Raw genomic sequence first — 22363 nt, 5'->3', positions numbered from 1 at the left:
AACTATTTTATTATTATTATTATTTTAACTTATAACCTATATCATTATTGAGTAAAACTTGTTTTATCGTTCATTAGATTTTGTTTCTCAACCACTTATGTTTTTCATGCTTTGTATCGAAACTCAAATTGTTTTACGTGAAGACTCATAACTTAATAGAGTAATTTATAATTTTGATGTCATGAGTTTAATCATTACAACACACTACTAATTAACTTATTTTCTTTTAATTTTAAATGCTATAATATTGTATTTAGTGTGGTTAGCTTAAATAATGATTCTCATAAATGCATCAACTAGATCTATGAGCAAATTTATATTAGGGCTTAGATGAGTTGAAATGTGATATGAACTCCATCATATTTTTTTTAATTTAATTCTATAATTCATATAAAAAATGGGACAAAACCTATGATTTTGTTCGGTTTTTTGGTTATTTAAATAATCTAAAAAATTAAATATCATTTTACTCCCTTTCATCAATCAAATCAATCAATTCATTAACTAAAATACTCTATATTTTAATTATTATTATTTATTTATTTATATATCAATACCTTTTAAATATTTTTATAAAAAAAATATTCTCTCTAATTATTATTTTTTTCTTCTTTAGTTATTTCAATAACTCCATCTGAACATGCCTATCTTTATTCATGTTTTTTAAATATCTGTAATTTCCTTATTAAAAAAAATATTGTGAAAAATAACAATGAATTGACCATAACTTGTTTCTTTTGTACTTAAAGAGTAATTAAAGAAACAAAATTTCACAGTAATTAAGAAAGGAACTCCACTAATATATACAAACCTTTTTTTTTATATTATCCAAACAAATTAAGATAGTTAGATGTAGGTTAAGATTATAATTATAATTAAAATAATATTAATGACCCGTGAAATGTGGTGTCAATCATGTTAACAGACAATTAACAAATAAAATTGAGTGGTGGGTGGGTGAGGGTGGTTTCCATTTTGATGCTTGTCCGATGTAGTATTTAGCTGATGATTGACACTTGTCCAATTCTTATTTTTTAGTGGAAAGCAGTACGAAGGATTTGCATAATTTAATCCTATTCATTAATTTAATTTAATTTTTCTTTAATCTCAAAGGACCCATTATTAATAAATACTCTTATTGCCACAAAATTGCCACAGCACGTGGGCTCAGCCAATCAAAACTAGTCCCACAACATTTGTTTTAATTAGTCTATCATATTGATCGGTACATGTTACATATACTAATATATATATATATATATAAGAATTGTCTTGGATTTAATATCCTAGGATGCATGTTAATTAAATATATAAAGTACTTTTAACGAGACCTAGGTTATAAGCTACATGTTAATTAATATCCTTAGAAGGTCATAAGTGTACTTTTCTAAAAAAAAATTCAAAACAATTTTCTTTATTAAAATATCCTTTGATCGAGATCATTATGTTTATTATTATTATTTTTTAATAATTTTGTATCTAAAATTTAACTATTTATTATATTTCTTTTTAATCATTTAATTTATTAATTAAAATATTAAAATATTTTTACTTTATTTTTATAAAATTTAAATATAAAAATTATAATAATTTAACCAATTAAAAACTTAAATAACTTACTTTTTTTTTTATTAAACCAATTTATATATATATAAAACAATCAAATAATCACATCAAACAAGCTGTTTATTTATTTGTATTTTACAATAGAATTAAAACACAATTATTTAATTCTACGTCTTAAAAAAAATTATAACTTGATTAGAGTTTATCAAATTTTATATTATAAATTTAAAATATAAAATTTTATTAATTTATTTAGTTTAAGTGTTTATTTTTGTTTGGTTAGGTGGTAAATTTGATATAAATTTTTTAATTACTCTTATATATATATATATATAAACTACTTTAACCTGACAAATTAAAATGGAGTGAGTTTATATATAAAAAAAATGAAATATATATAATATTATTATAATTGAATTAAATAAGCTGAAATTTGAACATTATTAAATATGTTCAGGGTTAACAATTAAAATAAGTTAAATATATGATCTCTTAATAAATAATAAAGTGAAAATAGACATTATATAAATTGTATAAAACTAACCCACCCACCCAAAGTTGTAGGAGGGAGTATGCAGAGGAATCACCCAACCCGACAGAGACAAAACGAGGAAAGGAACATTATTAACAAAAAAAATTGGCTTGATTTGGTTTCCCATTATGGTAATCTCAAACTAAAGGGTAATTAATTAACTTTAATTAACCATTCTTACTCTCTCACACTGACACGTGGCTCTCACTAACTCGGTTGACGGAGCCGTCCACTTGCTAGTTAATTACCCCCTTCATTATTATTAGATATTACCATACTGACATTTTCATTTTCATTTTCATTTTTTAAAAATAATAATTGTCATTAGTACTTTTCAAATACGATGATGTCAGAATCTAGGTGTTGATTGGTCCACCTGTCTTCTTACTAAATTGTCTGAAACCGGTAGTGGTTTTATAGAACACTGATTTATCATCCTTCCTTCAAAATGACCTGACTCTCTCTCTCTCTCTCTCTACCTTGTTCACTGGTGTTTGTCTTTGGTCTCGATCGATCCACAACCCTCAACTTTCATTCTCCACAGATTAAGGTAACGTACTAGGTTCTTTCCTTTTCGATTATGTATATGTTAAATCTCTCATCTAATATATACCCCATAAACTAACTAACTAACTAAAAAGTTTTCAATTAATCTTGATGATTCTTCATGTCTAATAATTTAACAGTAGTAATTAAGGACTTATAAGGAGGAGGAGTAAAAAGAAGAAATGGGGAGAGGTAAGATCGTGATAAGGAGGATCGATAATTCGACAAGCAGACAAGTGACATTCTCGAAGAGAAGGAATGGATTGCTGAAAAAGGCCAAAGAACTTTCCATCCTTTGTGATGCCGAGGTCGGAGTTATGATCTTCTCCAGCACCGGCAAGCTTCACGATTTCTCCAGCTCCAGGTCTAGTCTTTCTTTCAATTCTAGCTCTACCTCCTTTTACCCCGGCCCCCTTCATCAATCAATTAATTCATTTCACATATATATTCCTGCTTCTTCCCATGATTATTTATACATACATGCCTTGTCAATTGTCATGAGAAACCTAGGACTATATATGGATCTTAATTTCTTTTCTTGCAGCTGGTGCTATATACTTTACAGGTCATAGATATTTTTAATTGTTTTTACAACCCTCAGGTGCAAGTTAGGAATTAACTTAAGTACTATCTATATAATTATGGTTTTATTAATTTCTAAAAAGAAAATTTAAGCATAACATCGATGATATTGATTGAAGAAGATCAAGAACCAGAATAAGACTATACTATATAAGCTTAATTTGGTTGTTGTATATCATAAAATAACACTAACAATGATTAATTAAATAAGAGTTTCATTTTAATTATATGTTCAAACATGCAATTACATTATAAATCTATTAATTGTGATAATTTGTAGTACTGAATCATTTTTTGGGGTCTTCACAAAAAATTGGATCAATTAATTAAATTTATGGTTTAATTTATGCTTTCAATGTTCTTTAATTTGGCGAGGTAGTTAACTTGGACAAAAATTCTTGAGACTCTCTATATTCATACTTAATCCTGATTACATTCAACCAAGACACCATTCCAAATATCTATATCTAGATTCTATCTTTTCCAAGACACCATTCCAAATATCCATATCTGGATTCTCTCTTTTCCATGACACCATTCCAAATGTCTCTAGCTAGCTAGATCGTGTTTATGTAATACTTACTAAAATATATAGACTTATAAACAAGTTTTTTCATATCTCAGTCTCTATATGCATGCACCTTCCTTTAGAATTCAAATGGCAGTTCCAATCTAGAGTTCTTCGACAGATGTGTTCTTCGAGATCGAGCCTATTGTAGAAAGGGAACTCGGGACTGAGTGATGAGAGATTGACCTTTAGAGAACCGTCCTTATAAAAGTTATTCCCACCTACTTACACCCCATCACACCTCTTAGGGTCACCCACAACTCTGCCTTTGGTGATGATGTATCTCAATAAAAGGATACACAAGTGATGTTGTTGTTGAGGCACCATACTAAGGTGGTCCAATGAAAATAATCGACTTAAGATACCAAAATGTCACGGGTTCGATTCCTCGAGGTGTAAGGTTAGTTCTTCTTAATTAAAAGAAAAACATGTCGTTGTGGAGACCATCAATGAAGAGGAAGAGAGCAACGGTGGTTTTGAAGAAACTTTTGATGAGGCTGGAGACGATGATAATGTATGAGTAGACGGGCATAACTATTTGTACCACGCCATGGCGACCATGTCATGTCACGACGACATTTACAAATTAGTCAATGAGCATTGTCTCCTTAACTCAAAGACTTGCTACTTTTAACTGGAACACAAATAAAACCGATGGTAGACAAAATCATGAATAACAAGAACTGCTTATAAGCAAAATTATATTAGTTTCTTTTAAATTATTTTTCATAAATTCGTCACCCATGAATATCATAGATACTAGATACGCTCGAATGATTTCTTCTCAAAATGAAAATATATATAAACCTATTCCGGTCTAGCCCGACATGGAATGAACTTATAATCATAGAATTGACTTGATCATCCGATTCTATATTATAAGTTCATAACAAAAGCATTATATAAGGCATACCTAGTAATACTTACCGGTAAACCTGAAAATTATAGTATAGACAACATATAGAATATAAAAAGAAAATAACATATTTCTTATCTGTGTAATAATTTTGATTATGGGGTGTTTACATCACATCACAAGTATCAATGTCACGTATTACCACAAGTTTGTCATAATAAAGCTAAAAAATAAAATGAAATTTCAAAAGCTCTACAATTACGAAATATCCAAATAAAAACAAGATATAGAAAAAAAAAATCAATGTTAATCATAATCCTCTCATTGATCATAATATTTGTCTCCTTTTATTTCACCACTGAAATTTATGCGTTTCTTTCTAATTTGAATTTATTATTCTTTGCAGTTTTCTATAATTTCTTTAAAAAATTCCACCTAATCTTATGTTGAATTCATTTATTCAAGTTCTTTGAAGTAAGTAAAGAAGTTAGAGTCTTTAATTTAAATATTTATACTTATAATTTCTCTATTTTAATACTCTACAATAAATTGGGACAAATTATAGTTGTGAAAATATACTCAGATATGTTCATGAAGATCATTCGGATCTTGAATCTCTCAATTTAAATTTTGTTGAAACGATTTTGAAATGTCTGTGGTAAGATTTAGATATTTCAAACCTCTCTATCAATAGCTTGAAGTGTTTTTTTTCGAGAGCAAACAAGTTTTTACCTTTTGTATGAGATTAACATAATAATAAGTAGGCTACCTATATGTCGAATACTTATCCTTAATATACAAATTTATTATTCTGCTGTTGACGAAATAGCAAATGATATTCCTACTTCTACACAATATTTATTATAAATATCTTAACTAATATTTACAATTAATTACACTACACCATAGTAACAATCCATTGCAACGTAATTTCATCGAAAGATTCTTGAATCTTCATGCTTTTCTGCCTTCATAAGGACCTCCTCCAATAGGGTAGGCGAAAAACAACCTCAATAAGACAATCTATTTCGTCATCACCATCATTTACATCTCATCCCCACATCAATTTGGAGCTTCCACTATACCCAAACCATCCACAACTTCTTGAGTATATATATGAGGAATCCATTTGGAGGGTTGCAGTAACATAACTGGCTTAACAACCACCAAGTGTCGTTCTCTCTACTCTTCATATGCCCTTCCATTCAGTTGGCACTTCTGCCTCACCTGTAAACTAGGGTGACATTCAACGTGGTGACTCCAGTTGAATTCAACAATTACGAATTCGGCGTGCAGTTGGTCGAGAGGGACGGGGAATGAATTACAATTATAAAGTGCAAGTGAAAAGCAAAATCTCAACATAAAAATGAGAAATAAAATACAAACAACAATATCAATAATTATAGTAGAACAAAATGTTCGAAACCAAGATTCATGTTGAGTTGGCTGAAAATCTTGACATTTGATGTTTCTTGTTCTTCTTTTGATGCTGTATTTTTCACAATTTGGTATGTAGTTATCAAAACGACGAGCTCTTCGTTCCAAAGGTGCACAAATAAATTTTTTTAATTGACAATCATGATCTATTTTTTCTTTTATGGATATTGTTTTTTTTTTAGTACGCTGGGTTTCGCTTCTCCATTAGAGTGCAACTAATCCTCGCGGGTTAAGCATATAGCCCGTAAACCTTAACCAATAAACCATGCGCAGAACTTACCACCTGATGGGTTCGAACTCAGGACTTTAGAGAAGCGGGAGATATCCAACTTTTACTGCTGTTATTGTTATTTTATATAACTTGTGCATGATCCTTTTTAGTACCTAGATTCACACTCTTAAGAGTAAGTAAGTGTGATCTAATTTCAAAATTTTATTAAGTTTGTTAAATTTATTTCATGAGAATATCAAAACACTAAAACTGACAATTCAATGAAAAGAGAAATATTTTCATAAATCACAATTAATGTAACTTATTTGTCTACTACAAGTGATGAAATGAATTATAGTGAGTTAATCAACTAAAATATAGTGGTTCTTAATCTACAAGTGATGGTTTTAGAATGACTCTCCATAGTTTACCTGTTTTCCTTCAGGACTCTTTAGTTCGCTCACAAAGGCTCCTGAATAGAATGCACTTCAGTCAGGTGGTACTTCTAAATCTGGGATGAGATAATTTCTTTTGAGATATTGACAATCCACACATTTTAACATGATCCAAAAATAGTCTTGAGAACCTTAGTTTGTGCCACAAGAGATGGATGGATTGTTTCTTGTAGATGGCAATGCTCTTTATCAAAATATTATTTATCCTTGTGAGAAGGAGAAAAGCTGAAGTCTGAATTTTAATATAAACAATTGAGTAGTGGGCTTATAAGATATCTTTGAACTTGGATGGATGATGTTTTTTTTCCAGGAAGAGAGGTCATGATTTCGTATTGAGCCTAAAGTTGCTTTGTGTTTAGAAATTGGTGTATTTTCTGGTCTACCTATGTTTGATATTATTGACATAATGCCCTCATATTATATGGTTCTTTTATTCACAACAAACTAGTCATATTTAATCAAATTACAGTGTTTATTTTCTTTGGGGTCAACGTGTGATGTTTAACTCTTTCAATTTTCATATAAATATTGTCAAAAACAGAATAACTTTCAGTTACATATGCGTTGAAAGTCCCGGATAGATCATGTATGTGAAAAAGAAGCCAAACAATACATAAACTTCTTTGTTGAAAGGAGAAACATTAATGCAAAACAGCCTAGATTTCTCAAACACCAGATATTAAACAGAAATTTGACTCGAGAATTATATTAACAATGCTCTGACTCTATGAAAACTAACCAGCTAAAGGAGGAGGTTAATTTGTGGGAACAACCATCTTTCGCCAATTCATGCCAAACTTATTTTGACACCCATTCCAGAACTCATAATATATTGTGTAAAATAAATTATGTTACAAACTAAACATATCATAAAATTTTGAGTGACAGCATCAGATATTACACTTTTTAATTACCATACTGCTACTAAGCTTTTGGATATCTTTATCTTGTACAATTCAATAAAGGCATTAAAATGTTCTCTATTAAGTAAGACAAATCCTCAATAACATAAATTCTCCTCAAACTTTTAACAAGACTTGATAGACTCTGCATATAATTTTGCTAGTTAGTTTTCAAGCTTATTGCATCTAATGGGTTGACACAACTTTTCTCAGCATGAAGGCAAACATAGAAAGGTACAACAAAATGAAGGAGGATGATCAACAGTTAACAACTCAAACTTCTGAGGCTAAGGTAACATTTGAAAACCTTCCCATCCACCTCTCTTCTTCTTCTTCTTCTCAAAGACATAGGCTTTTACCTTATTGTTAGCTAAGTAAACTCTAGATGCATCTTCTATTAACATAGAACACATACATGCAACATATATTGAAAAGAATAACTCATTCACACCATCAAATTATCAAGTGTGGTAGTTTGAGAAATAGTTGTGGACAAACATGTATGAGTTTTATACCGTTCTTGCAACCTATGTACTAAAATAACACAACATAGTCATTCCACATATGAAAGGACTTGGAAGTCTAATGTTTAGCATTATCAATTTATTTGGATTTTCTTAAGGTGATTTCCTAATAATGATCTAGAAGAACTAAAGTAAATGTCAAAAACTTATCTATCGATATAATTAATATAGTTGGCAATGTGAAAAAAATTCACCTCTCATGTTCCCATGATGAGAACAAACATATTTTAAACAAGACTGGCTCAATAACCTCCTATTAGGGGCATCTAGAACACAAGACATATAAAGAATTGGATTTAGATCACTATTGAAAAAGCACTAGTGCACTGCTATAGAAAAGTTAAGTTAGATTAGATGCATAAAGGGCTTCATTTGATGAAGCAAGATATTGCTTTCTGTCTCAAATGGGAAATGGGAAAAGAAATTCAAGGCAATATGTTCCCAGTTTGGGTCTCCAACTATATGAATCTGACTGACTGGAAAATCTATCCTCACATCTCAACATTGTATTTCATTGTCTGAAATGCTCTTTTTGCAACTGTCTTAACTATAATTTATTGAGGAAAAAATAACAAGTTTTCTACATTAATTGACTTCTATATACATCATCAATAATGATGTGAAAGATGGATGGTATGGTTACATTCAATTTGCAAAAAATTATTTATATTAAGAAACAAATCACCGTGTCAATTTTCATGGAAATAACATTTTGGTGCTAACTTTTTGGATGATTATGGGTAAATATTTACAATTAGAACTTAATTCAGAATTTTGTAAACCCTCCAATGATTTACTTTCAGTACCATGCTTGTGATGGTACTTACTGACCTTGTATTTAGATGCTTCTAATTTTCAACAACTACTCTTTTTGATAGTTCTGGCAAAGGGAGGCTTCCATGCTGAGGCAACAGCTAGAAATTCTACAACAGAGTCATCGGTAAATCCTTCTCAACATAAAATTTTATGATCATGTTGAGTATTATTTAATTAATAGGGCTAATTCAGCTTTTTAAATGAATGATAATAAGTATAATCCTTACTGGGGTATATTAAGAGGATTAATCAAATTTTTACTAGCATCAGATGAAATCCCTTTTCAGTAATTATCAAACTAAATGTCTGTGCTAACTAAGGACAAGTTTGATCAAACCATGCCCATAACAAAAATCTTATTTCAGTAATCATTAAACTAAATGCCTGTAACTAATGACAAGTTGACCAAACCATGCCAATAACAAAATCTCCAAATGCAGATATTTTGACCATCTTTATATCATATTAGGAAGCTTAGAATAATGCAATACTGCTTTCAATTAGCATTTTAACTTTTAAGAAAAGAAAACAAATTCAAATAATTTGAACAAATACAAGGTTGTACCTGAGTGTTAAGTAATACATATGAAGATGAGACTGGTATCAATCTTTCAAGATCGTAAGCATGACAGCTATAAGACGTAGTTTGAGAAAACATACACAACTCTGTTAGTGTCATATTTACATGCCTTAGCAAAATCCTGTGAAAAACATGTCTATAAAGATTTGAACAGATATGTGAATGATTGACTCATTTACTCAAATAAATTTTGGACACACTTGATTCATGTAAATCCAACCAAATACCATTGTTTCACTAGGGTTAGGTATAATAGAGGGGAATAGTTCTTGAAGATAGAATATGTAAAGTAATCCAGTTAGGAGATAAATAAAGTACACAAGTTAGTTAAAGATACAATTGATATTCTTGATTAATAATGTGCATAAATAGATTATTAGCCCAATACAGTATTGTATGCATGAAATATTGAAATGAAATGATGACTTACTGACTTAGATAGTCTAGTTCTTTATCCCAAATCTCTCGTTTACGATATTGAATCATAAGATGATCTTGAGAAGAATTGCACACATTCTCATGGAGTAAAGAAAATAGAGATAACTAATGGGGGAAGAATTATGACACAAAAAATTGCTACTTTTTTAACTGTTGCAGGCAGATGATGGGTGAAGAGCTTTCTGGTATAAGTGTTAGAGACCTGCAGAATTTGGAAAACCAACTGGAGACAAGTCTGCGATGTGTTCGTAATAGAAAGGTGGGTACATCCAAGACCATTGGGTCCTTGACATGGATTCCTAGATTTTACATCATGACATATAATAACTTACACACTGATATCTGTAGGAAAAATTCATGCTAGATGAAATTCAAGAACTAAACCGTAAGGTATGAATATTTCCCACTGGTTCTATCAAATGTCCAATTAAGGGGCTAAATTTTGTTGGATTTATTGCAGGTAAACATCATTCATCAAGAAAATCTGGAACAGTATAAGAAGGTAAACCTTATATATCGAGAATATATGGAACTCTAAGAAATCATTCCTATTGACGACAAATGCAAGCCAACCATTCCTTACCATACTATCTTCCTGAACCTGAGAACAAAATCTAGATCTTCTGGCTCAATCTCATCATAGAGCTTTTTTCCAAACCAGGTTTATGGAACAAGGGAAAATAATGGAATAAGTATGGATGTTATTCCTCCAAACAGTCCAAATCTTGAAGAGGGCTCGCATACACCAGTAACTCTCAAGCTTTACCAGCCTCAACCACAAAGCTGTGATACAACAGAGGAAGCCACAAAGTTGAGGTAACTTTGCAACAAAGAACCTCAATAATTTCATAAAAGAAAAAATAGGAATCTATTGCAAGGTCTATAACCACAATTTGCATTTGAAATGAAACAGATTAAGGTGGCATTAGAAGAGATGCAAAGATCATAGCTGGGAGGAAACAGATACTCATGGTCCCAATTATTGATCACAACTTGAGTTTCTACTGAAAGAAGTGATGTAAGACAACAAACCATCAAGGATAATTGTCCATTTTATAGCATTTTGGATTTCTAGTGTGAATTCTGCTATTATGATGTAACATTGGCACAACTATAATAAAGATCAAACTATCCAGTGCAACAGGTGAGTTTCAGCAAACATAACTGTATTCCGAGTAATGACTGGCTGCACAATCACTAAATTAACCATAAAACACAATCCTAAATTTGTTATGAGTAGTATAGAAACATGTTGTGAAAGAGTACAGTCCAAGTGTCCGGTTACAAAATGCTTTGTCTGGGTCAGAGGTACCCCAAGTGAAAAAGTGTCAATTTTAATGTTCAACATATGCACACCATGAAAATTTCAAATACATAAATCAACCTATTTGTAATTTTAGAAACAGTAAGTACCTAGTCACATTGGCAAGAGTTTGACATCTCATGAAAAAGCTCTATCATTATTAATACCCCATCTTTGTCTACATTTCATTATGGGAATCCATATTCAACCGATGGATGCAACATACACCCCCTTAAAATTTTAATGTTTAACATATGCACACCATGAAAATTTTCAAATACATAAATCAACCTATTTGTAATTTTTGAAAGAGTAAGTACCTAGTCACATTGGACATGGTAACATAACAAATCTTGAAGTAAGAGATCAACCCCCATCAACTGCTGAAGAAAATTCTAAGAAGTCACCATGAAAAAGCAAGAGGATTAGACACACAACAGAACCAAAGGACCATAATATTACTCCCATCCCTGTAAAACTTCATTGATTTTACATGACAACGAAAATTTGAGATTGGGTTCACATGAAGAGGATTAATGAAGCATTTAAGAAAATCAAACATAAGAAATTATAATGGACCATTCAACCCCACCTACCTCCCACCAAAACAAGTAGATATTATATACTCCAGCCCGATATGACAGCATCATACAAAGCTATTCAATCTGCAGAATACACTAAACCACTAACAGTAGATATAAAAGTTTCTGCATATAGCTTGAAAATGAATTTCATGCAAAGTTTCAGAAAGGTTTTGTTTTCATAACTATGATTATGCATTAACTCTGCCTCTAAAAAGGAAGTCCATCTTATCTCAGTTTGAACTCATAAATTTCTAAAAAAAATTGGGAGATTGTCTATAATTTTAATCCAAAATTATGTGTTAGACATGGTAACATAACAAATCTTGGAAACACAAGAAAACAGAGTAAAACGATGCATCTTCTAAAGCAGAAAAAGAAACAAGGATTCATCTTAGGCCTTGTTTGATGTAGGCTATTTGAGATTATTTCCAAATATCCCACTATCTAATCTACCATCACATCATTCAAATCATAAATAACAAATGAGAAATGATAGGGAGCAGAAAAAATATTGACAAAAAAAAGTGTAGGGAATGATGTGGCATGGATTGAAAATTTAATAGGAGTGAGAATTTCCAATCCACTCAATCAATGCCACGTCATTCCCTACACTCTTGTCAATTTTTCCCTGCTCCCTATCATTTCTCATAACAAATTACCCTCCATTTTTTTGTCCATTATATATTTTTACCCTTAACGTATTTTTACTATAACCTTCATCAAAACGGGAATATTTGAAATAACCACTTAGTTATTAAACCCCGAATCAATCAAGGCCTTAGTAACCAGGATTTCAGGATATCTAAAATATGTGCAGATAACCAATGTTCCTGTTGAGGAAATGGCGGAGATTTGGAAAATTAAATTATCTTTGTTACCAACATATTATCTTGGTTTGCCACTTGAACCTAAAAGTCAAAAAGATGGTTACATGATACAGTCACTAAAAATATGGATAAAAGACTCAAGCAAACTGTTTCTCACAAGGGGGAATGTTAGTTTTGTTAAAGAACAGTTGAAGTACCATTCCAGCGTGTTTAAGGTACTGTCAAGTGTTTTGGATAAATTTGAATGAATACAAAGTAAGTTCTTTTGGGAAACAAAAGGAATAATGGTATAGGTTGTCTTGTGGCATGGGAAATATGTCAATACACCTATGGCTTGTCGTGGGCTAAAATTCCATTGATCTCAAATTGTGGAACATTGTTATTGAGCCAAATTTTTGGGTTGAAAAAGGGCGTAGTCTACCCGGAAAGGGCATATTTTCCCATACTCAAGTCCATGTGTGAAGATCTTACTAATTCTTTTTTTCAGAACGCTGGAATATTGAAGAGTTTTTCAAAGGTATATCAATGTGATTAAGCATGTTGTTTCAATTCAATAGAGTTTCCTTGTTATGTTTCTGTTCATGTTTCTACAAAATGATTGACGATTGTTTTTTTAGACTAGAGTTTTCGTGTTATGTTTCTACAAAATGATTGGCAATTGTTGTTTTCAAAATCGAAATTGGTGATACTTCAATTTATATGAGCAATAAATTTTCAAATAATAAAGAAATGTCAACGTTCTAGTGACACCATTAGAACCACAGATAAAAATAACCAGTATAAACATCAACCTAGGTAATTTCCCTCAAAGAGAACAACTTGTTTAATCTGATATACATATATAAATATCTATATGAACATGGCTATCCATTGTCCAGTTAAAACATTATATAAGGTAAAGAAAAATAAAAGTGAAAAGGTTACTAGAAAACCAAGATTCTTCTAGTAGCTTCTTATATCCAAATACTTGATGTCTACAGGTAAATTCTGGTTGTAAGGTTTGATCTACACGTAATCATTCAACTATCAAATTCTAGCATTAACAAGATAAACTGTGAAATCGAGATGACCAAACTATCAGGTTTAGCCACTCATGCATGCTTCTTAGAAGTTAAATTTCTCACTTGTTTTTTTCTAACTTCCAGTCACACATATTGGCAATGTAATCAAAATGCCTATGAGCATTTTTGCACATCTCAGAAAAACTTCTATGTTCAGATACCTTCTTTAATCCTAGAATTCTTGCCTTTTTCTATCATTTCTATGTTCCAGAAATATAACAATTTCAAACCAATTTGGTTACTGGCATAAACAATGAAAAAGAACCATATCCAAAGATATGGAAGAGAGATTTGAGGCTCCTATCTCTAGTTTAATCCACCACTTAATACATGTCCCTTGTGCAATCAATCTATTAGTAATAACATCATGTACCCTAAAATCAATCAAATAAAGACATACTACGAAGGTATTTTAGTTTTAACTGGCCGTTGGCCAAATACATATGAAGTTGTTAAAGATAATTATCAACTAATTATTAATATTTATTTATTATCAGTATTTAATTTATTGTTTCCTATATTTATTAAAGTAGTTAGGTTTAAATGATTATAAAAGTGATATTGGGTAATCATTCAATACGCTCTGATTTATTTCAATGATTCAATAAACTACTATGTTGTTTTAGTGTTTCTCTTCAACTCTCTTCTCTTTCATACACATCTCCGCAAGTGCCAGGCTATAGCCACTGGCGGATGGCATTATTTTAATTTCAGTAGTTATATATTATATATTCTTTCACCAGTGATTCTTTCTTACTCATTTTTCTTATTTAAAGTGTAAACAGCTAGAGTTTAAGGAATTTAACCAGAGTTGCAAGTTATCTTAGCAGAATACCCAGATTTATGTTCATGCAACGTTCTAAAACATTTAAGTGATAACACAATGAAAAACAGTATCAGCAATCTTACAGAACCAATTATCATAAGGAAGTAGTGGCAAATGGAGAATAACATTTTCACGGAGGTGGTAGTACTCCAAACTCCAAAGCCAAAATGCCACATTTCATGGACTGGATCTAAAAAGCTTGCAACTCTCCAACTAACCATTTTACTAGAAGCAAATCATGGAAAATAAGTAGAATTTATTAGACAAATTCTTGTGAAAAAGGATTACAAATTAATGACCCTATTTTGAAACACCTCCTTTTGATTTCTCAAATTTCCAAATTGAAGCTCACACATATTAACATTACTAATGCAACTCTTTCGCAATGAAATAAAACATTGACATATAAGTGTATCTAGAAGCACTTCAAATTACTTTTAACCATTTCAAAGCAGTCATGAGCTTTGGTATGCAAATGATTATTGGAAAAACAATAACAAAATCATTGCTATGGACATCAATTCTTAAAAATTTCAAGCAGATCATGAACATGATAGCTAAAGGTGCCCAAAATAGAAGAACAAAGATGAAGAACCACATATCCTTAGTACAAGAACAAATTTGTACATGATGAAAGCACAAACAACAGTTATTCGATTAGAAAAAAAAAAGTGAAATATAACCAAATAAAATGCAAGGTGCAAAATTTAACAAAATGGATTCTGGCAAGAATCTGCATTTTAAAGCCTCTCCTCAAAAATTGAAGCTCAATATAAAATGTTAAAAAGTAATTTCCTATGATGATCCAATGGCAACAAATATCCACGTGAAGTGCGCTCATGCACTGATTAGGTTTAAAATGTGACTGAGCCTTCAAGGATGCTACATTAAAAAACGTATGCTGAAAAAAACGATGTATATACCTGTGGGCTGCGGCTTCTGCAATTCTCAACATGCCTCTGGCATCCTTTTGGCTTTAAAAAACGCTAAAGCTAAAGAGAGTGTTGCGTAAACATAGAGCTGCCAAGACAAACAACTAGGTTAGCATACCACATAAAAGCATTTAAGGCATGATTCATGAATAAAATGAGCTGAAATAACTAGGAGATTACCAGTAAAGAATCATATGAAGTCAGTGCCGTTCTAATATTCACTGAGAACGCTGGAGATCCAGTGTGTAAACATACAACTGCAGACAAGTTGACATAAAAAAGCATATTACTTTAAGAACGATAAGAGATAACACGATTCGCGTGCAGCAAACCGATAGTTTCAAATCGCAACTAACAATTTCTTTAATCAAACAGCGATATAAGAAAATTACCAGCTGGCGGATCACATCAACAGGCTTCAGTAAAATCCTAACGTGAAAAACACGATTCTTCCAGCTTTCATGAAGGTGAAATGCTTTAGTACGGAAGCGCATATTAGTGCTAAACGGTAAACAAGAAGATCGAAAGCAGCGGTAAACGGATGAGAGAGAGAGAGAAGGTGTAGAATGGAAAAATCAAGAACGAAACTGATTTGTTTCTTTCTTCTCCAACAACACTTACTTTGGCCAAGAATTTCTTTCTAGGGTTTCGAATTTGGGCACAGTTTCATGGAAAATGAGTAGGATGTGTCAACCATAGAAACGTCCACGTATAGCAAATGATTTTTTTTAATATTAGTACAGAAATTATATAGAAGAAAATAAATGTGTTAAATAATCAAACTCATCCTGAATCTTCTTAAACTTTTAAATTACAATAAAATATTACAAGCTGCTTTATTTTATAATTAATTAAATATTACAAGCTGCTTTATTTTATAATTAATTACTACAACAGTCGACGTGTCAGAACATGAATTACAAATTAAATACTTAAACAAAATGATTGACCAATAAACAACTAGAAGGGAATCTTGTAAATGATTAAACTGCACTAGTAAGGCCTTTTCCATTTGAATTATTTTAACACAATCAAAATTAAATTATCATTTTATATTTACTAATCTCTCCACTCAATTCATTAATAAAAATATTAAAATATTATTTAATTTAAATTATTATATTTTATTTTATTTATATATATCAATACTTTATAATTTTTTCTTATAAAAAATAATCATTTAATTTCTCAAATTTATTTTTTCACTCCAATCTGAACAAGCCGCTTTTTAAAATATTTTGTTTTAACATTCCACGGCCACGTAAAAAAAAAAGGTTGAAAAATGAGAAATGAAGTAAAATTGGGTGATACCAATTGCATAGTATCCTAATTAAGGAGTCGTTTGTACAAGAAAGAAAATGAAAAGAAAAATACCTAACTAATTAAGTTGGATGAAAGGGCAACCATCAACGTGAATGCCTTTTGCAGTTGGACAGTCAGCCAAATCGCAATGTTCACCGGCGGTTCCCCACCAGTCGAGGCCTTTATGTTCCATACTCAATGTAAAGTAAAGCAACACTCCCATGAAAGCCAATCCGGCATCCAATGCAGCCGACAATACGTAATTGTACTTCTGCCACCACTTCTTCCTGTACCTAAATACAAAGAACTGGAAAACCGCCCCCACTACGATCCAACTGTTGAAATTCAATGTAGTTGCCGGAGGCATGATCCCAACAGTGCCCAGGATCACGGGTAGGTTGATTTTCTCTATCCATTTCTGACTAGGGAATAGTTTGTGAAGCATCCAAAACAGAGCAGGAGACAGAATTCCCCCAAGGAAAAACCAGTTCAATGCGCTATAGTTTCCTGATTTACCGAATATCCTTATTGGACCCACCAGCCCCCAGATCACAGACGCGTCGTAGAATACCCTATCCCCCGGGCATGTCCAAGGACTGTTTGCTGGAAGCAAGTTGTCTTGGCATATGTTTTCCACCGTTGTCAATAGCCACCATGCCGTTGCAATGTTTATCGTTCCAGCCAACACAGTCCCAATAAGCTGAAGAGGAAGAAGAAGATTAACTCATCATCATCATCAATTCATCACCATCTGAACAAAAAACATGTTTACCTGAACTAAGAACATGGACCTTGGTGGAATCTTCATGTAATGCCCAAGCTTGAAATCATTCAGGAAAGACACGGCCTGGCTCATGCTAATGTAACCATATGTCTTAAAACATACGTTTGCAATGGGATTCCCTGGCAATATAACACCCATCAAGTACTCCGTGATCACATTCAATCCTGGCGTCTAATTAAGAAATCAACAATACAATAATTATATATAAGCATTTATTGAAGAAAACTAGTAATAATAACGGTGGGTCTGTTGAATACTATATTGGTGGTGGCGGTGATGACGCTGATGGGAAGGGTGAAGGAGAGGGCGAGCCCACAGGCAAGGATAAGTCCCCACCATGGCATCTGAACTTGATCATTCATGTAGATACATAGAAACAGCGCTAAAACCATTGCCACCACAAGAACCAGGTAGAACCACCAACCAGGTACGTCCTTGTAGTTTTTCATTAACCTCGTGTGAATGTCCATCTTCTTTTCGTATGTCTTTCTGAATCTACCCCATATCTCCCTACACATCACAAATTATTAACCATATATTTACTTCACTTCATCATATACTTTTATTTCTGTTCATACTTACTTGCCATTGAACAAACCCACGTGTGTGAGGGTAGCGACAACAGAAGCAAAGCCAACGCCATAACTCAAAGCAAAGAACATGCTAAGGTGGAGCTGTCCCTGTCTCTCATAAGCCGGGATGTCAATCTTAAACTGGTCGTTAACAATAGAGTTTACATCATAGGATTGGCCGTCGTAAGTGAAGAGATGAGACGAGAAGAGGGGGAAAGTCCTTGCATTGTAAAGGTTTGTTCCCCAATAAGCAATCGGAATGGCACCGTAAATTAGGATAACGTAACCAACGAAAACGTTGGCAATTGTGGAGAAGGGGGAGACGAGGGGGCTGCCCAGGTAGGAAGCGATGACGGACCAATCGAGCGTGAATGAGCCGAGGCCAAGTCCTCTCATGCCGGAGCCAAGCTGCTGGGCGGTTACGTTTTTTGAGAATGCCCAACAGAGTAATGATAAGTTTGATAATGTTGGGAAGAGGTAACCTGGGAAAATATACCATGAGAAGCTACAGACTAGTGCGATCATGAAGAACTTTCCTCGTGTCATTCGGTTGTTGTCTTTTTCATGAAGAGCCCTGAAATTTCAACATTAAGTTCATTTCATATTATCATTGTAAAAGAAGAAGATGAAGATTGAAGAAGAAGAAGACGAAGATTAAGATACCTCAGTTGTACCTGAACAATGAAACTTGAACGAGTGTAGAAGGCCACCACATATGAGCAGGATCCACCACGTACTGTCTTAGCAATCCGGCCCAACCATAGCCGAGAACCTTTTAAAACGGTTATCATGAATGAAGATCATAATTAAGATCCTATTACAACTAATTAATTCTCTGAAAACTAGGGTTTAGTCTTCCTCTTCCTCGAAGAGAATTGCATGAAAATTAATTACCTGAGTAGTGATGACGAGAATCCAACTAGCTATGAAGGTGATTTCCCTGTGATAAAATGCCTTAATAATATCCACAATACTAACCGCATATGCCGCACCACTCCCGAATCCAGAGCCAGCATTAGCAAATATAGAAATCAAAACATGCTCTTTCACGTTGAATGGACCGGGATTAAGCGAAAACGTCCACGATCCAATACTAACCTTCCATTTCGGAAGCACATTGGCCATAAATCGTCCAATCGGAAGCGTAGCAACCTGAACCGACACCATTGTGATGAGAAGCGGTTCAGTTCTATAACCGAAAAACGTATTGAGAAATGAAAGCAAAACGCAAGATATTATCCCCAAAAACCACATCCTGAAGGTATAAACCGGAAGAGTTGGATCGTCGGTATTAGGAACCGTTAGCCGAACCTCCTCCACCGGAGACTCCTCATCTTCTTCAATCTTATCATGTTCTACTTTTTGACTCATCGGAGGATAACCGTCGGAGCGCATGGAAGACGTTGATACGATCTCTATTTCTACTGATGCCATATCATGATCTTTATTTGTAAATCAGGATTTCCATGAATCAGTGTATATATATGATATGAAATACACTACTTAATTAGTTGATCAATATGGTTAGAGAGAGAGAAGTGAGCTTCAATGGACTAACAGAATTCCGATTGCATTTAAATATTCCCATAACAAACGGAAGATTCTGTCAACCATATTTTATTAAATTTATTTTCATACAAAATACAAAATAAATGAAAACTAATATTTACCTAAAAATCGAGAAAAACATTTTTTATTTATTTTTAACAATGAACTCAAATAATTGACAATTTAAAAATAGATAACAAACATATAAAACACATAGAAGGAATAATAATACTTTATTAATTTTTTGCTTTAAGTAAATAAAAATGTCAAACACTAACAACTAATTAATTAATTAATGAAATGGAAAATAAATAAAGAACGAACTAATTAATTAATTAATTAAGCCTTGAAATTGGCTATAAGTATGACGATGGACCCGGCCGCAGCAGCCCCAGCAATGAGAAGAAAAACAGCACTTAAAACCTTAAGACCAATCCATTTTGGGCTCCATTTAGGTACTCTCATATGAACTATATACATCTCAATTGGGAAATAAACAGTCAACGGCCAATAAGCAAAGGCACCCAATAGTCCGAGGATGGAGCCAAAATAAGGGATCAATTTTGCTAGGAATGTGGTCGAGATCACGTACAGAGTCCTAAAAACAATCCTGAAGAGGTTGAGTTTGTAACTAGTTTTCATTAAACATGGTATTCTTATCTCAATCTCATTGTTGATGAACTTGTTCTTGGGGAATGATGATGCCATTTTTTTCTCAACAATGAAGAAGATTGGCTGACAGTATATTTGGTACGCCCCGAACATGTGTATCAATACGGCAAAGTTGGCGACGTGGATAACCCAGTAGGGTTTCAGGAATCCGTCTCCGATGAGGTTTTCCGGAGCGTGGTCTCCGAACGCCGCGTAGCCGAAGCAGCCCGTGAGCAAGTAGAAGAAGGATGTTATTGAGACGCCAATAAGTGTTGCCTTCTTCATTGTCTTGGTTTCTGATGGTGGAGATCTAACCGTGTTCTGTCACATTATTGTAAACATCAATCAGAAGATGCATGTTTAAAAATTATTAATGGGTTGTTTGTGTCAGACAGAGATATTACCTGAATTTCGATTAGGATATTGGAGAAAGTATAAGCGAATGCGATATTTCCAAGAGCTTGACAACATTGCCATATCTTATCATTCATTGTAAGACCATTGTCGCCTACCCTTACTCCGGTGAGACTTCCCTTGATTACTCCGGTAGCTGCAACCTTGGCGATTCCGAGGATAAGACCAATGGAGGAATAAGTGAAGGACATGATAGTAGCAATAATAGATAGCCACCATATCTGATCTAAGCCTGGGATCTGAGAAAGTAATATCTGCACCACCCCAAACCCAATCATGAGCGGCGTGTTTGATACATTACATGGATCCGATCCACCTCCCCTCCTCTGTAAGCACATCCCCTTTTGTATCGCCCTGTTTTTTTTTATTTTATTCAAATCGCCATTATCAGATCATCATCTGCTCCAATAAATAAATCAATTGAAACTTACACTAAGCTAGATGCCGCAGCAATTGTGTATCCAACGGAGAGCCCGTAGAGATTTAGGTATTGAAAAAACCCGCACAACTTCACATTGAACCCACCTGCGTGCGTGTGACATTATTAAGATATATATAAGATAGAACCGTAAGTTAAAGAATTAGAAGAAAGAAAGAAAGAACGTACCAAGGTTGGATCGGATGGCGTCCACGTAAGTGTAGTTCCTTGTGCCGGTGAGCGGATCTCCGTTGCGGTAACAGTCGGCAAGAAGGGTGGATGTGTAATAGGTTGCAAAGGAGAACATGATCATCATGATTGGACCGACGATCCAGCCTAACTGAGCCACCGCCCAAGCCAGGGCCAAGACTCCAGCCCCTATAACAGCCGTTATTATGTGGGCACTTGCCGTCCAAACATTCCCTGTTGTATTGTATCAAATTATAACTCAATATAAGATGAAATTGATCAAATCAATGGAGTCTTACCAGTTCGTTTTGGGCGGCCATCGTCGTCCAATAACTCGGGGTCTTGATGATTATGGTTCTTGTTTGAATAATAATCGGCCATCTTTTTTATTTTCTTGAATGTACGTATGCAAGAACTAGTATTTCAAACAAGAATCAACGAACCCTAATTGTGATAAAGGAGTGTATATGTTGATTTAGGTTAAATTCAATTAGTGCATGAGAATGAGAAGAAGCAAAAAAGGAATATAGGCGGCTAAACTATTAAGAGTCTTTGACCGTTTATATAATGTTGGGATCAAATTTTGAACAGCCTAAAATATCTCAAACTTTAATATCTTTTGTAACGGCTAGCAGATTTTTTCTCTAACAAACTCCTACGTAAAAAAAAATAATTCTTCGCGTGAATATTTAAGTTCAGATTAAGACTTCAAAATCGATAATTTATTTAAACTTTAATTAAATAACAATATTTTTTTGATTACTGATTACACGAAATTAATTATAGGTAAATATAAATAAATAATGTGAACTCTTTTTTCTCTAGAACAAAATTTTGATTACGAAGATTGAGCTTATCAATTGTATATATATAAAAATCTCTCCTAACTTAATCAATTTAAAATATATTTAATTTTGAGAAAATGTATTAGTGACTTTC

General features: G+C 32.9%; 3 protein-coding genes and 1 long non-coding RNA gene across 5 annotated transcripts; 1 reads left to right on the top strand and 3 right to left on the bottom strand.

Moving 5' to 3' along the window:
• Positions 1-2809: 2809 nt before the first annotated feature.
• On the top strand, positions 2810-10551 carry LOC124931055 (MADS-box transcription factor 27-like). The gene is made up of 6 exons (XM_047471444.1): positions 2810-3008; positions 7869-7947; positions 9058-9119; positions 10173-10272; positions 10362-10403; positions 10474-10551. Exons 1-6 carry the CDS (start codon positions 2827-2829, stop codon positions 10549-10551), a joined length of 543 nt encoding a protein of 180 aa, XP_047327400.1. The 5' UTR covers positions 2810-2826.
• A 2816-nt stretch (positions 10552-13367) lies between these two features.
• On the bottom strand, positions 13368-16202 carry LOC124931056. 2 transcript variants are annotated; one of them, XR_007098690.1, is made up of 4 exons: positions 15939-16202; positions 15727-15803; positions 15538-15634; positions 13368-14768 (listed from the first exon to the last, which is right to left on the bottom strand). It is a non-coding gene; the product is annotated as an uncharacterized LOC124931056 (long non-coding RNA). The 2 variants fall into 2 exon arrangements; XR_007098689.1 differs by lacking the exon at positions 13368-14768 and having other exon boundaries at positions 15390-15634.
• A 722-nt stretch (positions 16203-16924) lies between these two features.
• On the bottom strand, positions 16925-19575 carry LOC124928933 (oligopeptide transporter 4-like). Its single transcript, XM_047469187.1, has 6 exons — positions 19099-19575; positions 18879-18976; positions 18215-18778; positions 17890-18142; positions 17621-17803; positions 16925-17548 (listed from the first exon to the last, which is right to left on the bottom strand). Exons 1-6 carry the CDS (start codon positions 19573-19575, stop codon positions 16925-16927), a joined length of 2199 nt encoding a protein of 732 aa, XP_047325143.1.
• A 516-nt stretch (positions 19576-20091) lies between these two features.
• LOC124928932 (amino acid permease 3-like) lies at positions 20092-21805 on the bottom strand. The gene is made up of 5 exons (XM_047469185.1): positions 21724-21805; positions 21425-21658; positions 21249-21342; positions 20808-21171; positions 20092-20724 (listed from the first exon to the last, which is right to left on the bottom strand). The coding sequence occupies exons 1-5, from the start codon at positions 21803-21805 to the stop codon at positions 20092-20094; spliced, it is 1407 nt and encodes a 468-aa protein (XP_047325141.1).
• Between the last annotated feature and the right edge of the window lie 558 nt (positions 21806-22363).

The sequence above is a fragment of the Impatiens glandulifera genome, chromosome 3, assembly GCF_907164915.1.
Source record: "Impatiens glandulifera chromosome 3, dImpGla2.1, whole genome shotgun sequence".
Taxonomy (NCBI): domain Eukaryota; kingdom Viridiplantae; phylum Streptophyta; class Magnoliopsida; order Ericales; family Balsaminaceae; genus Impatiens; species Impatiens glandulifera.
This window is presented reverse-complemented; position numbering and strand designations above follow the sequence as displayed.

Coding starts and splice junctions, on each gene's coding strand:
- LOC124931055 (XM_047471444.1), top strand. CDS start 2,827: ATGGGGAGAGGTAAGATCGTGATAAGGAGGATCGATAATTCGACAAGC. Junction 3,009..7,868: donor CACGATTTCTCCAGCTCCAG/GTCTAGTCTTTC, acceptor AACTTTTCTCAG/CATGAAGGCAAACATAGAAA. Junction 10,273..10,361: donor GATGTGTTCGTAATAGAAAG/GTGGGTACATCC, acceptor TGATATCTGTAG/GAAAAATTCATGCTAGATGA.
- LOC124928933 (XM_047469187.1), bottom strand. CDS start 19,575: ATGAGTCAAAAAGTAGAACATGATAAGATTGAAGAAGATGAGGAGTCT. Junction 18,779..18,878: donor GTTCAAGTTTCATTGTTCAG/GTACAACTGAGG, acceptor TTGAAATTTCAG/GGCTCTTCATGAAAAAGACA. Junction 17,804..17,889: donor TCACCGCCACCACCAATATA/GTATTCAACAGA, acceptor TTTCTTAATTAG/ACGCCAGGATTGAATGTGAT.
- LOC124928932 (XM_047469185.1), bottom strand. CDS start 21,805: ATGGCCGATTATTATTCAAACAAGAACCATAATCATCAAGACCCCGAG. Junction 21,343..21,424: donor CGCCATCCGATCCAACCTTG/GTACGTTCTTTC, acceptor ACACGCACGCAG/GTGGGTTCAATGTGAAGTTG. Junction 21,172..21,248: donor GCTGCGGCATCTAGCTTAGT/GTAAGTTTCAAT, acceptor AAAAAAAAACAG/GGCGATACAAAAGGGGATGT.